Here is a 16,914-nt window from a genome sequence, read left to right as displayed (position 1 = left end):
GTTCAACCTGGAAAAGTGTGAAGTGATTCATTTTGGAAGGTCGAATTTGAATGCAGATTACAGGGTTAAAGGCAGGATTCTTGGCATTATGGAGGAACAGGGGTCCACATTCACAGATCCCTCAAAGTTGCCACCCAAGTTGATAGAGTTGTTAAGAAGGTGTATGGTGTGTTGGCTTTCGTTAACAGAGGAATTGAGTTTAAGAGCTACAAGGTTATTCTGCAGCTACATTGAGTCCTGGTTAGACCACACTTAGAATACCGTGTTCATTCTGGTTGCCTCATTATAGGAAGTATGTGGAAACTTTAGAGAGAGTGCAGAGGAGACTTAGTAGGATGCTGCCTGGACTGGGGGGCATGTCTTATGAAGAAAAGTTGAGGAAGCTAGGGCTTTTCTCATGGGAGCTAACAAGGATGAGAGGTGACTTGATAGAGGTGTACATGATGAGAAGCATAGATAGCGAGAATAGCCAGAGACCTTTTCCCAGGGCAGAAATGGCTTTCACGAGGGGTCATAATTTTAAGGTGATTGGAGGAATGTTTAGGAGTGATGTCAGAGGTAGGTTCTTTACACAGAGAGTGGTGAGTGTGTGGAATGCACTGCCAGCAGTGGTGGTAGAGTCAGATACATTAGGGACATTTAAACGACTGTTGGTTAGGCACATGGATGATAATAAAATGTATGGTATGTAGGTTGGTTTGATCTTCGAGTAGGATAAAACTGAAGGGACTGTACTGTGCTGGACTGCTCTATAAAGATTAGAGTGGGTTGGAAAAGTACAGCTGGTCAGGCAGCATCCGAGGAGGAGGAAAATCGACATTTCGGGCAAGAGCTCTTCATCAGCCCTTCTATGTCCTATGTTTCCCAGTTTGTTACAGTTCCAAGAGGGATATCCCAAACTGTTAAGCTCACAGGGAGAAGGCATGAACTGGCTTCCCTCTTTTAATCACCTGACCCTCAGTCACGTGTGAAAACTGATCCCTTCCTTTTCACCCAGAATCAAATTAGCATACATTTTGAAAGGAGTCAACTTAACCAAGCTTTAGATTCATAGAGCCATAGAGATGTACAGCATGGAAAAAGAGTTTGTTTATTAACGTCAAAACATGCAAAATATTAATAACATACAGATGTTATACACACAGATTAGAATTAACGTTTGAGTCCAAAAAGATAAAAGTCAAAAAGAAACATCTGTGATTTTGTAACAAAAGTAGAAATTGTTGGAAAATTTCAGCAGGTCTAGCTGCATCTGTGGAGAGAAATCAGAGTAAACGTTTTGGCCCAGTGACTCTTCTTCAGAACTGGTGGTAGCTAGAAAAAGGTTAGTTTTTATGCAGAGGATAGGTTGGAGGGAGAGGGTAAGAAGTAAATGATAGGTCGAGGTAGAGCCCAAAGAGGAAAAAGAACAGTTCTCAGGCAAAGGAGTAGATAACAATCAGCCTAGGAGATTGAGTGGCTGCTGATGGGGACTATGAGTAGCAAACAATGGGTAGTGTGTAATGGCAGACCGTGTGATAACAAGACTTGGTGTGTGGGGTTTGGAGTATGGACATGGAAGAAGGGAATAGGATCTGTCTCTGAATTGTCATGAAGAACGGATAGTTGAATGTTGTGGCTGTTGCATTGGAGGTTACAGGTAACATTGACAAGGGTAGTTGAACAGTCAGTATTTGAGATTGTTTTGTTTTGTAGGTTGATTGAATTTCACAGAATCACAGAATTGTTTCAGTGCAGAAGGAGGCCATTCAGCCCATTATCCTGCACCAGCTCTTCAATCCAGCATCATCATCTAGTGAAAACCTCCTGTTTCCCCCCGCATGCTGTTATACATTATTTCTATCCAAATAATCATCCAATGCCTCTCTTGTATGTCTCAATTGAACTTAGCTCCAACACACTTCCAGGCAGTGTATTGTATACCCTAACTACTCACAGTGAAAAAGCTTTTTGTCACATCACCCTTGCTTTATTTGCACATCACTTTAAACCTATTTTCCCCTCTTGTTCCTCCAACCAATTGGAACTTATTCCTGTCTACTTCATTCGGCTCTCTCATGATTTTGAGAACCTCAATCAAGTCTTCTCTGAAAAGAGAACAGTCCCAACTCCTTCAATCTATACTCATAACTGAAGTTTTCTCATATCTGGAACTGTTCATGTAAATCGCTTCTGAAATCTCTCCAATGAATTCACACCTCTCCTATAAAGTGATACCTACAGCTGTACACAGTACTCTAGCTGAGGTCCAGCAAATGACTTAGGTGAATTTAACATCACCTCCTCGTTCTCGTATTCTATCTCTTTTGGTAAAGCCAAGGACACTGTATGCCATATTGACTAGTCTCTCCACCTGTCCTGCCACCTTCAATGACCTGTACACATATACACCTAGTATATCTAATTTTGAAATCCTTGACATTTTTAAAACAAATTCCTTGTAGCCTTGTCTCTTGTTGTCTCCATAAGCTCATCTGACCTGGACAAACTGTCTTTTACCCTGATTTCAGGCAGTTGTGGATTATTTGTTCCAGTTGCTCAATTGTTGACAACATGGCCTTAGTCTTTTAGGTTATATTCTCTGGAATGTCACTTGTGAAAGACCCCTGCCTCTTCACTTTCCTCTGTTGCTTTAAGATTTGGTTGTAAAACTTAACATCTTAGTTTTGACAGAATCCTGGCACAATAATTGTTACAAGTGGTTTTCATGGGCTTTTAAAAACAGACTCTTTGCAATTAAAATGGTTCTGATTATTTTTAAGGAGGTATTTATTCCCTCCATCTTTGTTGGGTGCTCTTGTGTCAAAAATGATTCTTATTTAAGAAAATAATTAAGTAGGCAGCTATGAATATTTGAAATAGGATCGGGAGTAGACCATTTGGCCCCTAGAACCTACTCCATGATTGAAATATTTGTGTTTCAAATTCTACATTCTGATCTACACTCAATAATCCTTCATTCACTTGTCTAACAAGAAGCTGTCTACCTTTGCCTTAAAAATATTCAGTGAGCATTGCCTCCACCACCTTTTGAGGAAGAGAATTCCAAAGTCACACAACCCTATGAGTGAAAAAGTTCTCCTCATGTCTGTCTTAAAAAGATGATCCCTAATTTTAAAACAGGGTCCCCTAGATATGGACTGACCTACAAGAGGAAATATCTTTTCCACATTAACTTTGTCAAGACCTTAAATCAAGTCACTCCTCATACTTCTAAACTTCAGTGGAGTCAAGCCACTGGTCAACAATCAACCTGGTGTCGGACTTTATTTGCTCGCCATTGCTAAGAAATATGTAAGAACAAGCTTTGGTAGGTGCCATTTAATCTTTCCTCCCTCACTGCAGACCACTGTCAGTTCTCTAGTCTTTTCCAAAATCACTGCACCTGACTACATAGACACAACATGGTGCTTTGTCCAGATGTTAAGCTATTTATTTTGAGTTAAATGTCCATTTTAACTTTGAAATAAAACTCTGAAAGTAAATGTTACAGCTAGTATGATTGTCCCTGTTATATTTAATCTTTGTTCTCATATTTGTACCTTCTGCATTTTTGCCCTGAATGTACTGAAAGAGCCTTGTGAATCCTGAGTACATGGCAAATTCCATAAAGAAGGACGTAGTGTTTGTAGCAACCCATTTTGAAGCATTGTAATGGCGAACCTACATGTGGAGCAATAAAGGAAAGCAGAGATTAAACATCAAACAGTCAGTTCAACTAGCTAAAGATCAAACCATGTAAACTCAACAAAGCATATCTTATTCCCAGCTACATGATTTTGATTCTGTTTGCCTAGATTAACCAGCTTTATGATTATTTCTGTGTAAACTTATACACTAAAATAACATGTTTTGTTTTCTGGACCCATGGACATCAAAACTGGTTTGAAACTACTTGATCTCATTCCATGTAGGATGCTTATGGCTGATGACGAATGTCAATTGTCATTTGTTAGTCTTGTCTGGATCAAATTCAAGCTGTATTCAAGAGTAAAATAACTGTGTCCTCACTCAACAACCAATTACTATTTTAACCCTTTCCTTTCAGATGTCATTAGTTACTTCATGGAGATTAAATATATTTTTCAAATGTTGCTTATTGACATCACATACAGTGCCTATTGTTTTGAAGGTCAAAAGAAAAATGATCAATCCAATATTCTTTTTCAAATCCTATTTGTCCAAGGTAAGCAGTATGCAAAGCAAAAGAAATTCACTACTGCAGAAATGAACTTCCCAGCTTCTTACATTATACACACTTTATTCATTTTACTCTAGAATTGAGAAGTAGTTCTGAGCTCCATTTCTCACCTCATAATCTGAAGTTTCACAAACAAGGTCATAGTTGAAACATTCCTTTACTTCATTGCATTGAGCTGGTTTAGAATCACTGCTCAAAAATGAATAAAAGAACAAAAAAATTGTAAGTAAATATTAGCCAAATCATCCTTGACCACCATTTCAGCATAGTAATCCATCTTAAAATAATGCGTGCATTTTTGACAGATACACCATTGAAGATGCTTAAAAGACATGTAAAGCTAGGAAGTTTGATCATTGAGATATATAACATAGAACATTACAGCTCAGTACAGGCCCTTCGACCCTTGATGTTGTGTTGACATGTGAAATCAATCTGAAGCCGATCTCACCTACACTATTCCATTATCATCCATATATTTATCCAATAACCATTTAAATACCCTTAAAGTTGGCAAGTCTACTACTGTTGCAGGCAGGGCATTTCATGCCCTTACTACTCTCTAAGTAAAGAACCTACCTAACTATCACCCCTCAATTTAAAGTTATGTCTCCCCGTGCTAGCCATCACTATCCGAGGAAAAAGGGTCTCAATGTCCACCCTATCTAATCCTCTGGTCGTCTTGTCTGTTTCTTAAAGTCACCTCTCAACCTTCTTCTCTCTAACCAAAACAGCCTCAAGTCCCTCAGCCTTTCTCATAAGACCTTCCTTCCATACCAGGCAACATCCTGGTAAATCTCTTCTGCACCCTTTCCAATGCTTCCAAATCCTTACTATTTTGTGGCAGCCAGAACTGTACGCAATATGAATTAAGTAGGAAGTTTACAGGGCTATTCTGTCTTGTGTTCCTGAACACTTTGGGCCATTTGGCATCTGACTGAGGAGGACAGTGAAAGGAGATAGTTAAGTTTATCAATTCATGTTGTCTCCTAGTGCTGACTTGAATGCCTGTAGGGATCAAGGGGCCATTTATGATTTTTTGCGGGAGTTTTTTCGTCTTATTTCTGTCTCCTTCAGGAATTGACAAACAGTTTTCAGTGGAGTGTATTGGGTTGCATCATCTAATGGAAAGAATCAGCATAATGATTCCCCTTATTTCAACAAGCAACCTTATTGAGCATTTTCACACATATCATCATTCAGTATATATAACAACACTAACTAGCGAGCATTTCTGGCTAACTATGAGCAGTGAAAACTCTGGATACTTTATATTCTTCCTTAAGTTTAACAGTATAGCCAAATTTCAGGCCTCTATCATTGGTTTGACTGAGGTCAGTTGAAAAGAAAGGAAGCCATACATTTATATTGCAGTTTGTACAACCATTGGATGTCTCAAAGTGCTTTCCAGTCACTTAAGTGTTTTAAAATTGTAGTCACTATTATAAGAGGGCAAGGACCTGCCTGACTTGTATGGCTCAGCTATTCACTGAAACATTGAGCAGATCCTAAGTGATCTTTAAGTTTATAAGCTCTGCACTTTTTGTATAAACCTAGTATTTTCCTATATATGCTATTGATTTGTAAGCACGTTTACACTAGAAAATACAGGCACTGTTTGCCAGTTAATGATTGTTTTCTGTTTTATAAAAGGCTGAAAGATATTCTATTGGTATCACTGATGGTAGTCTGTGATTAATCATGAGCGATGGTAAAACACCAGTTTTACACTATCCACGATAGAGTGTCTCACTTTGTAGAGTAATCCCTCTCGTACCTGGACAAAAGCTGACTGCACTATGCTTTTGCTTATTAGTGTCTTTCCTATTTTCCTCCCTGAAGGCACTAACTATTCTTGAATTTCAGCTGTGTTGTAATTAGCATCCCCATGTACCACACCATTCCAGCACCACACTCTTGACTCTAATCTCCAGCATCTGCAGTACTCATTTTCGCCTTTCCCCTATACTTTGCCAGTTGGCCATTCTCCAAATGTGATTCTAGACAATGAGTGCTGGCAAAATATCTGGCTGTGTCACAGAATACCTAAACCCAATCCTGTGCATTTTGCAGTGATGGTCAGTTGATCAGAAGTTTGCGTTTATTAGGAATTCAGAGCAAGGTGAAATAAAGACCTCATCACATTCAGCTATGATACGAAAGTTGCAGGACACATGATTGGTGCTTCTAAATCACAGTCTCCTATTTACTTCATTGGGTACACTATTCATTTCTTACCTTATCCCAATTTCTGTCAGACCAAGGTATAGAAAAATAATTAGTCCAGCCCAGTGCCTAAGGGGAGAAAAATACAACCAATCTCAACAATATAGATATAGTCCCACACATTCAGTTTATATTTTGAAAATAAATCTTACAATCCTTCAATAGTTGTATCCATTTTTTAAAAAATGAATAAAAATAAAAATGAAATAAAAATAAAGAAGTCTAATATTTGGCAAGAAAAAGATATAGTAGACTGGGAAGATTAAAACTCATTCAATCCCTCAGCTCCATCCAGTATGACTCTTCCCTGGAACTTTTGTCATTCCCTTAGTTTATTTTCTGTTCAGTGAAGGGATATGAGCATTGCTGACTGGGCCAGTATTTATTGCCTTTCTATAACTCTTGATCTGAGTGGCAGGCAAGATCTTTCAGAGAGCATTTAAGATTCAACCACATTGCTGAGGGTCTGCAGTCACATGTAAGGTAAGGATGGCAGATTACTTACTCTAATGGACATTAAGTGAACCAGGTGAGTTTGCATAACATTCAACAATGTTTACATTGAATTATTGAATCTTAGAATAATCCCTACAGTGCTCAATTTTAATTCACGATTTTTCTTGAATTCAAATTTCACCATCTGCCATGGGATTTGAAGGCCAGACTTTGGTCTGGGGTTTCTGGATAATTGTGCTACACCAGCACCTCCCCTATGGCAAAAGTATTTCAGGGATATACATAAAACTTATGTAGGTTTATTTTTTGTTAATGGAAATGAAGATATAATCATTAGCTACCACAAATGCAGTCACTAGGTGGCAGTAGAAGAATTCGGAAATATAAATGCAGTGCAAAGTTAGTTGAACTACAGGACTACATTTTACAATCAGTCGCGAAGCAGCACTACTTGATGCTGACCTTGAAGAGAGTTGCCCATAAGGATCTTTGGTCTCTTTTGCTGTGCATTTCATCTTTCCCAATTTTAACTGGTACAAAGTCATGGTGATCTCCAGGCAACGAGCAATAGTGATGTCATCAAGCAGGGTAAACCCCCAAGCACATTGAATAATTTTCAACAAACCAAGAAGTAAAACTCACTTATTAATCTTCAATGTTTGTACATTTTGCAGAGTATGAAAATAAATGCTGGGGCACACCAGAGAAGTTGAAATATTGTAAACAAGCTTTTAAGTATGTTATTACAAAAAAACCCCAGGTATTTTTAAAGGGGAAAAATTGACGTTTTACAAATATAACATTATTTTTCAGAACCATGACTTAGCATTCTATTAAAAAATTATGTTGCATTAACAAGTTATGACTTTTTAAAAGTAATTTTAAAAAGAAAAGAAGGAAGCTCTCATATGTTGAATGTAATTGTAACAATTGCAGTTTGCAGGGACTTCAATAGTGCACCTTTAGGAGAGGGAATCACTGATAACTGAAATTTTGCATTACATTATACAATCAGAAACAATTTGGCATCATTCCAATGCAAAATCTGGATTGTTGTTTCTGCTCTGAAGGGTAACTTCAATTTTCAACCCATTGAGTTATAAAGAGAGGTTGGACAGGCTGGGATATTTTTCCCAGAGCATAAGAGGTTTATAAAATCATGAAGGGCATAGAAAATGTGAATAGCAGGTTTATTTTTCCAATGGTGGGGGATTTCAAAACTAGAGGGCATATTTTTAAGGTGAGAGGAGAAAGATTTTTAAAAAAGACATGAGGCAATTTGTTTACACAGAGGGTGGTTCATGTATGGAATGAACTTTGAGACGAAGTGGTGAATGTGGGTACAGTTACAACATTTAAAAAACACTTCGATAAGTACATGAGTAGACTGGGTTTAGAGGGACCAAATGCAGGCAGGGAGGACTAGTTTAGTTTGGGATTATGATCGGCATGGACTGGTTGGACTGAAAGGTCTGTTTGTGTCCTGTATGACTCCAAGATTCTATGTTTTCCTCCAGATAGCAACGTGATGGTGCTTGCTGCCTGCGGTGCCAAACAAGTGGTCATTTTCATGTATAAGTCAAACAATTGGTATTGACAAAATGTTAATCATGAGCATCATCGTAGCTGAGTTTGATCCTCTTATCATGTGTGAGAGAGTCACCTGGTTTGCAATCAGAAGCAGGAGCTCTCACTAATTCTCTTGTAGAGGTGAAATGCAACTCTCCTACCTGCTGATTTACTTGACATTGCATAATTCAACGCATCTACATTTATTTATAATGCATGGTTTTATTCAGTTATTTACATTCTTATTATCTTTATTTATTGTTCCTGCTCTTAGCAGTTCCTAGATTATTCAGTTGTTACTATGGCATATTTAAATCTATCTTTTGCCAGAATCATCAGTATATGGTTGACAGATGTGATTTGGATCTGAATCAACATTTTTCCCCAGATATTTTACCCCCTGGGGATAAGCTAATTTTTTTTGGGGGGCCAGCTTTTCAGTTTGCGAAAGAGAAATAAACCATATTCAAGGATGTGAGCTGTGAGCTGTATTGGTATGCTACCCCAAGCAACTAGAAAGTCCTTCGCCTGTCTGCCATATGGGGATGATAGGAAGACGTAGTGGGAGGCTTTAACCAAAGCATTATTGAAACCCAGCCATCTCCCCCTTGACCCCTGTTTCCTCTCTTCCCCCCCAAATATATTTTAAAATAAATGTACTCCATTGTTCAGGGACCCAGAACACTAATGTCTGTTTGTAAGATAATGATCCCTTCTGAGCCAAGGAAGGAGGCCCTCGCTGGAAGGGTAGGAGGAAGTTCTAGGCCAGCCCTATTCACTTTGCACACATCGCTTTTTTGTCATTCCATGTTATGCTTATTGTTTAATTCTTTACTTGTGTCAAGTCTAGTTGTTGTTACTTTTAACTTAAGAAGTAAAATTGGTAATAAAGTTGAGACATAGCTTAATTCCAGGTGGCAATGCTGCCTCATCCAACACACAAAGAATCCCAGATGAGCAGGTGCAGATCACAGGTGATCAAGACGGTCTGCCTCGACGCTTGATGCCAAGTCAACTGCTCGATGCAGTGTTTACTCTTTTATTTTCATAGAAACTGAGTCAGTGAGTTGAAATAGACTTTTACTTTTTGAAAGCATTAAAGGATGAAGAAGTGGGAGCGATGGCATCAGCCGATTTAGGCTTGTGGAAAGGGTGACAGGACACAGTCATAAAAAGAAGTGAGATGACAAGAAATGTAAGTGTGAATAATGCCAGGGGTTTTAAGAGAGATGTCATGTGTGATTTTTTGCCAAGATTACCCCATATTATGAAACCTTTTTTGCAACTAGTGCTGGGCTGTTGTTTATCCACTGTATTTAGATTCTGGTGTGACAGTGTAATTTGACTAATTACAGTGGTAGGCAAGAATTACTTTTAATTTTGTCAACCGCAACTAAATGAGCTCATACTATAATTATTATAAAATGTAAAATGGGAGAAACCTTATTAATGATCTGAATTTTAAAGAACATAAAACTGCCTTGAGTTTTGCACAAAGGAACTAAAACTACATCTCCTGTCGAGGTGAACACCTGTACTGTGCATTCAGAAGGAACAGAAGCCAATATGCAATGTACAGATGCCTTGTGTGTGCAATCTCGAGGGCTTCAATGGACAGTACATCACTATAATTGAGACATTCCTTTCTGTGCACAGCCACCAGAACAAATTTAGATGTGCACAGCTTAACCTTAGCTTTCAGAATACAGAATTTGCTTCTTGGCTAATTGGGCAAAGCAATATTTTGCCTTGGTATAGCCAGTGAATTCAATTTTCTTTCTCATTTAGCATTATTTGTTTTTTTCCTTGAAACATTTGGACTCCAAACTTAACCAATCCACCCAATTTATTGTCTTAGATAATTTCTAATCAAACACTTCAGAGGGGTTATTACACACCTCTGGAGCAGGTAGGACTTGAACACTGGTCTTCTGGCTCAGAGATAGGTACAGTGCAACAAGAACCCACGTTTTTGCCTTTTTATTATAAATGCTGTTGTCTCTTCAGGAAATGGAGGATATTGACGATTAGAAGCAAGGAGAGTTGTGCCTACGGTGTGGGAGAGAATACTTTAGACCAACAGTATTATTTCTAGGAATGACTGAGAGACCAGGTGTCTGATAGCTATGGACCTTCAGGGAAACAGTATCGATCTGTAAGAGGATTACCAAACCAGTTCTGCAGCGGTATTGTGACAACTGTATTAAATCTTTGTGCTTTGTTTTTCAAAGTGTCACAGGGGAAACTGTCAGTTATGCCAATGTGCAGAACAAAGTTTTTCTAGGAGGCACTGAAGCAGTATTTCCAGCGAAAACTGATTAGAACACTTGGTTAAAACAAGAGCAGCTCAGAATTTAATGGGGATTGTGAAATAGTGGGAAAATGATATAAGGATATTTAAAGGTTTAAGGATTACCAGTGAGAATATACAGAGAATTGAGAAAAATGTATTGTTAATTCTGCTATGTCAACCCATAAACAATGGAATTTTCACATCAGCTGATTTGATACTTTTCTTGCTACTGTTCCAACATTGGGTCAAGGTACTGCTTTCAAGTGCTTAAAACTACAGATACAGTCGTATCTGTACTATACTATAAACAGAAGAGCCTTGGGAAAAGTTGATGAGCAGAGAGATCTGGGAGTTCAGGTCCATTGTACCCTGAAGGTGTCTGCACAGGTGGATAGAGTGGTCAAGAATGCATATGGTATGCTTGCCTTCATGGGACGGAGTATTGAGTATAAGAGCTGGCAGGTCATGTTAAAATTGTACAAGACTTTGATTAGACTGAATTTAGAATACTGTATGCAGTTCTGGTTGCCACATTACCAAAAGGATGTGGACACTTTGGAGAGGGTGCAGGGAAGGTTTACAAGAATGTTGCCAGGTATGGAAAGTGCTAGCTATGAAGAGAGGTTGAGTAGGTTAGGATTGTTTTCATTAGAAAAAAGGAGATTAAGGGGGGACCTGATTGAGGTCGACAAAATCATGAAGGGTAGAGACAGGGTGCATAGTGATAAGCTTTTTTCCACGGTGAAGGATTCAGTAATGAGAGGTCACGCATTAAAGCTGAGACAAGAAAAGTTTAAGGGGGATACCCTTGGCAAGTACTTTACACAGAGGGTGGCAGGTGTCTGGAACGCGTTGCCAGCACAGGTAATAGAGGCGGGCACAGTAGATTCATTTAAGATGCATCCGGACAGATGCATGAGTAGGTGGGGAGCAGAGGATATAGATGCTTAGGAATTGACTGACAGGTTCAGACAGTACATCTGGATTGGCTCAGGCTTGGAGGGCTGAAGGGCCTGTTCCTGGGCTGTAAATTTTCTTTGTTCTTTATTCAGTATGGCACTTACAAATGTTTTAAAAATTAAAGTAATTTTGTACTTTTGTTAAAATTTATTTGAATTATTAGTTTAGTATTAACAAGCAGTGTTGCAGCCACCACTGGTATAGTGTCAGGATAATTAAGGCAAATTCTGCATCTACAACAATTCAGGGTCTGAGTTTTCCTGGGTATCAAAATTGGTGCTTCAAGACTCCAAAGTACATTCTATCTGGCCTCAGGAGTCGGTATCATTGTTAGCAGATAGTGATATTTTCAATTTTAGTGCTACACATCCAGAGTCCTAACATCAATATTACCATTTCAAAAGAGGATAAAATAAATTATCTTAAAGTTACTGATCTTAAGTAATGAGGTTTAGAACTGCTCAGAATGAGATTTCTACTGCAGAGACTGTCCTGTTCAAAAAAAGAGCATAGATTTACAATGAATTGTTTGTGTTAGAAACCTAACAACTTGTCATTGCTGAAGCATGCATTGTTCATAATCGACTGATATTCTACATTTAAATGTTAAATTAAGTTTTATCAAGCATTATCGATCATTGGGATACCTTCTGGGGAAGGTGGGACCTGTACAAGCAGGACAGGCTGCATCTGAACTGGAGGGCTACCAATATCCTGGGCAGGAGATTTGCAAGAACTGTTTGGGAGGGTTTAACTTAGTTTGGCATGAGGATTGGAACTGAAGCTATGGATCAGACGATTGGGTAGCTGGTGAACAGGATAGAACATGCAGAGAGTCTATGAGGAAGGATAGATAGTTGATAGGGCAAAGTTGCAGTCAGTGTGATGGGTTGAAGTATGTCTATTTTAACGCAGTAAGTGTCAGGAATAAAGGTGATGAACTTAGAGCACGGATCAGTATGTGGAGCTACGATGTTGTGACTATTATGGAGACTTGGATATCACAGCAGCAGGAATGATTGTTGGATGTTCTGGGGTTTTGATGTTTCAAAAGAATTAGGGAGGGAGGTAAAAGAGGTGGGGAGTGGCATTGCTAATCAGGGATGGTATCACAGATGCAGAAAGGGAGATAATTGAAGAGGATTTCTCTACTGAGTCATTATGGGTAGAAGTCAGAAACAGGTAAGAAGCAAGTCACATTATTGGGAGTTTTCTATAGACCCCCGAATAGCAACAGAGATATTGAGGAGCAGTTTGGAGGCAAATTTTGGAAAGGTGCAGAAGTAACAGGGTAGTTATCATGAAACATTGATTGGAACGTCTAAGTGCAAATAGTTTGGATGGACCAGATTTTGTCAGGTGTGTCCAGGAGGGATTCCTGACTCAATGTGCAGATAGGTCGACTAGAGGGGAGGCCATATTGGATTTGGAGCTTGGCAGTGAACCAGGACAGGTATCAGATGTCTCAGTGAGAGAGCATTACTATGTCATGGAGAGAGATAGAAGCAGACTGTATGGGAAATTATTTAATTTGGGGTGGGGATTTACAAGGTTATTAGGCGGGAACTGTGGAGCATAAATTGGGAACAGATATTCTCAGGGAAATACACGACAGAAATGTGGAGGTTGTTTAGGGAGCACTTGTGAGTGCTGAATAGGTTTGTCCCACTGAGGCAAGGAAGAGATGGTAGGGTGAAGGAACCTTGGATGACAAGAGCTGTGGAACATCTAATCAAGAGGAAGAAGAAAGCTTTCTTAAGGTTGAGGAAGCGAGGATCAGGCACGGCTTCAGAGGGTTACAAGGTAGCCAGGATGGAAGTGAAGAATGGACTTAGGAGAGGTAGAAGGGGACATGAGAATGCTTTAGTGGCTAGGATTAAGGAAAACCCAAAGGCATTCTTACATTTATGTGAGGAACAAGATGATGGCCAGTGTGAGGATAGGGCCAATCAGGGACAGTGGAGTGAATTTGTGTCTGCAGTTGGAGGAGGTAGGGGAGGTCCTCAATGAATAGTTTGCTTCAGTATTTGCTAGTGGGAGGGACCTTGTTGTTTGTGAGGACAGTGTGAAACAGACTGAGATGCTCGAACAGGTTGATATTAAGAAGGAGGAAATTTTGCAAAACATGAGGATGGATAGATCCCCTGGGTCAGACAGGATATATCCAAGGTTACTACGGGAAGCGAGGGAAGAGATTGCTGCACCTTTGGCAATGATCTTTGCAACCTCACTGTCCACTGGAGTAGTACCAATTGACTGGATGGTGGCAAATGCTATTCGCTTGTTCAAGAAAGAGAATAGGGATAACCCGAGGAATTACAGACCATCAGTCTTACGTTGGTGGTGGGCAAATTATTGGAGTGGATTCTGAGAGACAGGATTTATGATTATTTGGAAAAGCATAGCTTGATTAGGGATAGTCAGCATGGCTTTGTGAGGGGCAGGTCATGCCTCACAAGCCTTGTATTCTTTGAGGATGTGACACAACACATTGATGAAGGTAGAGTAGTGGATGTGGTGTACATGGATTTTAGCAAGGTGTACGATAAGGTTCCCCATGGTAGGCTCATTCAGAAAGTATGGAGACATAGGATACATGGAAATTTGGTTGTTGAGATGCAGAATTGGCTGGCCAATAAAAAACAGAGGGTGGTGGTAGATGGAAAGTGTTCAGCCCAGAGCTCGGTGACCAGTGGTATTCCGCAGGGATCTATTCTGAGACCTCCGCTATTTGTGATTTTTATAAATGACTTGGATGAGGAAGTGGAAGGGTGGGTTAGTAAGTTTGCCGATGACACAAAGGTTATTGGAGCTGTAGATAGTGTGGAGGGCTATTATAGGTTGCAACGGGACATTGAGAGGATGCAGAGCTGGGCTGAGAAGTGGCAGATAGAGTTCAACCTGGAAAAGTGTGAAGCGATTCATTTTGGAAGGTCGAATTTGAATGCAGATAATGGGGTTAAAGGCAGGATTCTTGGCAGTGTGGAGGAATAAAAGGATCTTGGGCTCCACGTCCACAGATCCCTCAAAGTTGCCACCCAAGTTGATAGGGTTGTTAAGGTGTATAGTGTGTTGGCCTTCATTAGTAAGGAGATTGAGTTTAAGAGCTACAAGGTTATTCTGCAGCTCTATAAAGCTCTGGTCAGACTACACTTGGAATATTGTGTTCAGTTCTGGTTACCTCGTTATAGGAAGGATGTGGGGAGCTTTATAGAGAGTGCAGAGGAGATTTACCAGGATACTGCCTGGACTGGAGGGCATGCCGTATGAAGAATGGTTGAGGGAGCTAGGACTTTTCTCATTGGATCAAAGAAGGATGAGGGGTGACTTGATAGAGGTGTACAAGGTGATGAGAGGCATAAATAGAGTGCATAGCTAGAGACTTTTTCCCAGGGCGGAAATGGCTATCACAAGGGGTCATACTTTTAAGGTGATTGGAGGAAGATTTAGGGGAGATGTCAGAGGTAGTGGTGGGTGTGTGGAATGCACTGCCAGCGGTGGTAGTAGAGTCAGATACGTTAGGGACATTTAAACGACTGTTGGATAGACACATGGATGATAATAAAATGTATGGTATATAGGTTGGTTTGATCTTAGAGTAGGATAAAACCGAAGGGCCTGTACTGTGCTGGACCGTTCAATGTTCCATGTTCTATGTCCCAAATTGGATAAAAGTGATTTTTACAAGGGACATATGTTATATATTTTAAAAGGGATTTCAATATTATTAATCTGTTGACTGTTAGCTTTGAACAAACAGCACAATAACACCATCAATTCCGAAATAACTAACTTAGAAGTAATGTAAATTGCATATTGCAGAAAAATAATTTTAGGTATATTGCAAATCAATGCACAAATTATTGTTGAAAATCAATATATTATTTTAACAATTTGTGCAGAATGTATAGAAATGGATAGAACCATATTTAGTGTAAAAATGTTATTAACTTTACTCAAACAAAGTTTAAAAAAAGCCCTTTATGCTGAGAGGTCAAATTATTTCAGATATACTGAGTTACAGTCTTTTTAAAAAATACTATTATCATGTAAATTGAAAGAAAACTGTTTTAGAACACTCACATTGTTGTGCCCAGGTTTTTCTCTCAGTTGTTCTGATGTCAGTCGATGACTGTTTATTTTGTGTCGCTTAAATGAAGAACTATTTGCGTTTTATACAATTTTGGTTTTGAAGGTGGGATGTGATTATAAAACGTTGATTATTCAACACTGAATGACAAAGTTATGCAACTATTGCAAAAGATCACATGCTCTGCATATAGAGTAACTGTGTAAATCATGTGACAAGCTTTCCAACAATAAAGCTGAAAGAATAGTCATCAGCAATTTTTTAAGTATGTCATATGTTATTCTTTGCCAAGATTACCCAATGCTTATGAAACCTTCTTGGACCAATGTTGGGCTGTTGTTTTCAGTTAGATTCTGATTTAATTTTGTGCGGTTTGAGTGTTTCTTTGACTAATTGCCAAAGGCTGGCAGGATTAACTCTTCATTTTAACAACCACAACTGATGAGCTCACACCATAATGGTGATTACAAAATGTATGAAAAATAGAAATCCTGACATGATCTGAAGTATAAGGAACACAGAATTGCCTTGAAGTTTACATTAAGGAGCCGAATCTGCAATTCCTGTACAGGTGAATACTGGACAAAGAGGGCACAAAAACCAGTAGACAGTCTACAATCACATTCTCAATGTTATTCCTAGTATTTCCATTGACCTCTGCTGTGTCAGGTATTTATTTTGATGCACATCTATCAGAAGTACCTTTAGATGTGCATACCTTAACCGTAGCTTTTAGATTGTTGAATTTGTTTCTTTGCCATTTTTTTTTTTTTTTGCCTTGCATTCCCTTGTGAAATTGGCCTCTTGTTTCACTTGAGTGAAGAAATAATTTTTTTTTCTGAACTTTTGGAGCAAGATTTTCGTTTTGGATTGGGATCCTCATATCAGGCCCATTTTGGACACCGATCAATGTTGGCCTAGTGCAATCTCTGGGATTTTGAAAGTGTTGTTTAATCCATGGCCTTAAAGTGTGCTCGGTATGTACAGTGCATAGTGGGCAGGCTCCAGTACTGCCTCCAGCAGTGAAGGATGTAGCTAGCCGGTGCAGATAAGGGAGACAGAGACCACCTCTCTCAGCACTTGTAAATGACATGGTGCCACGTTGACTTGGCCTCCATA

General features: G+C 39.2%; 1 protein-coding gene across 1 annotated transcript in view; it reads right to left on the bottom strand.

The window, feature by feature from the left end:
- LOC140468228 (heme-binding protein 2-like) overlaps positions 1-15,951 on the bottom strand; it is a 28,171-nt gene extending 12,220 nt beyond the window's left edge. The window contains exons 1-4 of the mRNA XM_072564488.1: positions 15,789-15,951; positions 6,440-6,496; positions 4,312-4,390; positions 3,543-3,663 (exon numbers count right to left, since the gene is read on the bottom strand). Of these exons, the coding sequence (XP_072420589.1) occupies positions 3,543-3,663; positions 4,312-4,390; positions 6,440-6,496; positions 15,789-15,790 (259 nt within the window). The 5' untranslated portion in view covers positions 15,791-15,951. The remainder of the gene's footprint in view (positions 1-3,542; positions 3,664-4,311; positions 4,391-6,439; positions 6,497-15,788) is intronic.
- Between the last annotated feature and the right edge of the window lie 963 nt (positions 15,952-16,914).

The sequence above is a fragment of the Chiloscyllium punctatum genome, chromosome 46 (assembly GCF_047496795.1).
Source record: "Chiloscyllium punctatum isolate Juve2018m chromosome 46, sChiPun1.3, whole genome shotgun sequence".
In the NCBI taxonomy this organism is placed as follows: domain Eukaryota; kingdom Metazoa; phylum Chordata; class Chondrichthyes; order Orectolobiformes; family Hemiscylliidae; genus Chiloscyllium; species Chiloscyllium punctatum.
The sequence above is the reverse complement of the archived record's forward strand: the minus strand, read 5'-3'. Positions and strand labels throughout refer to the sequence as shown.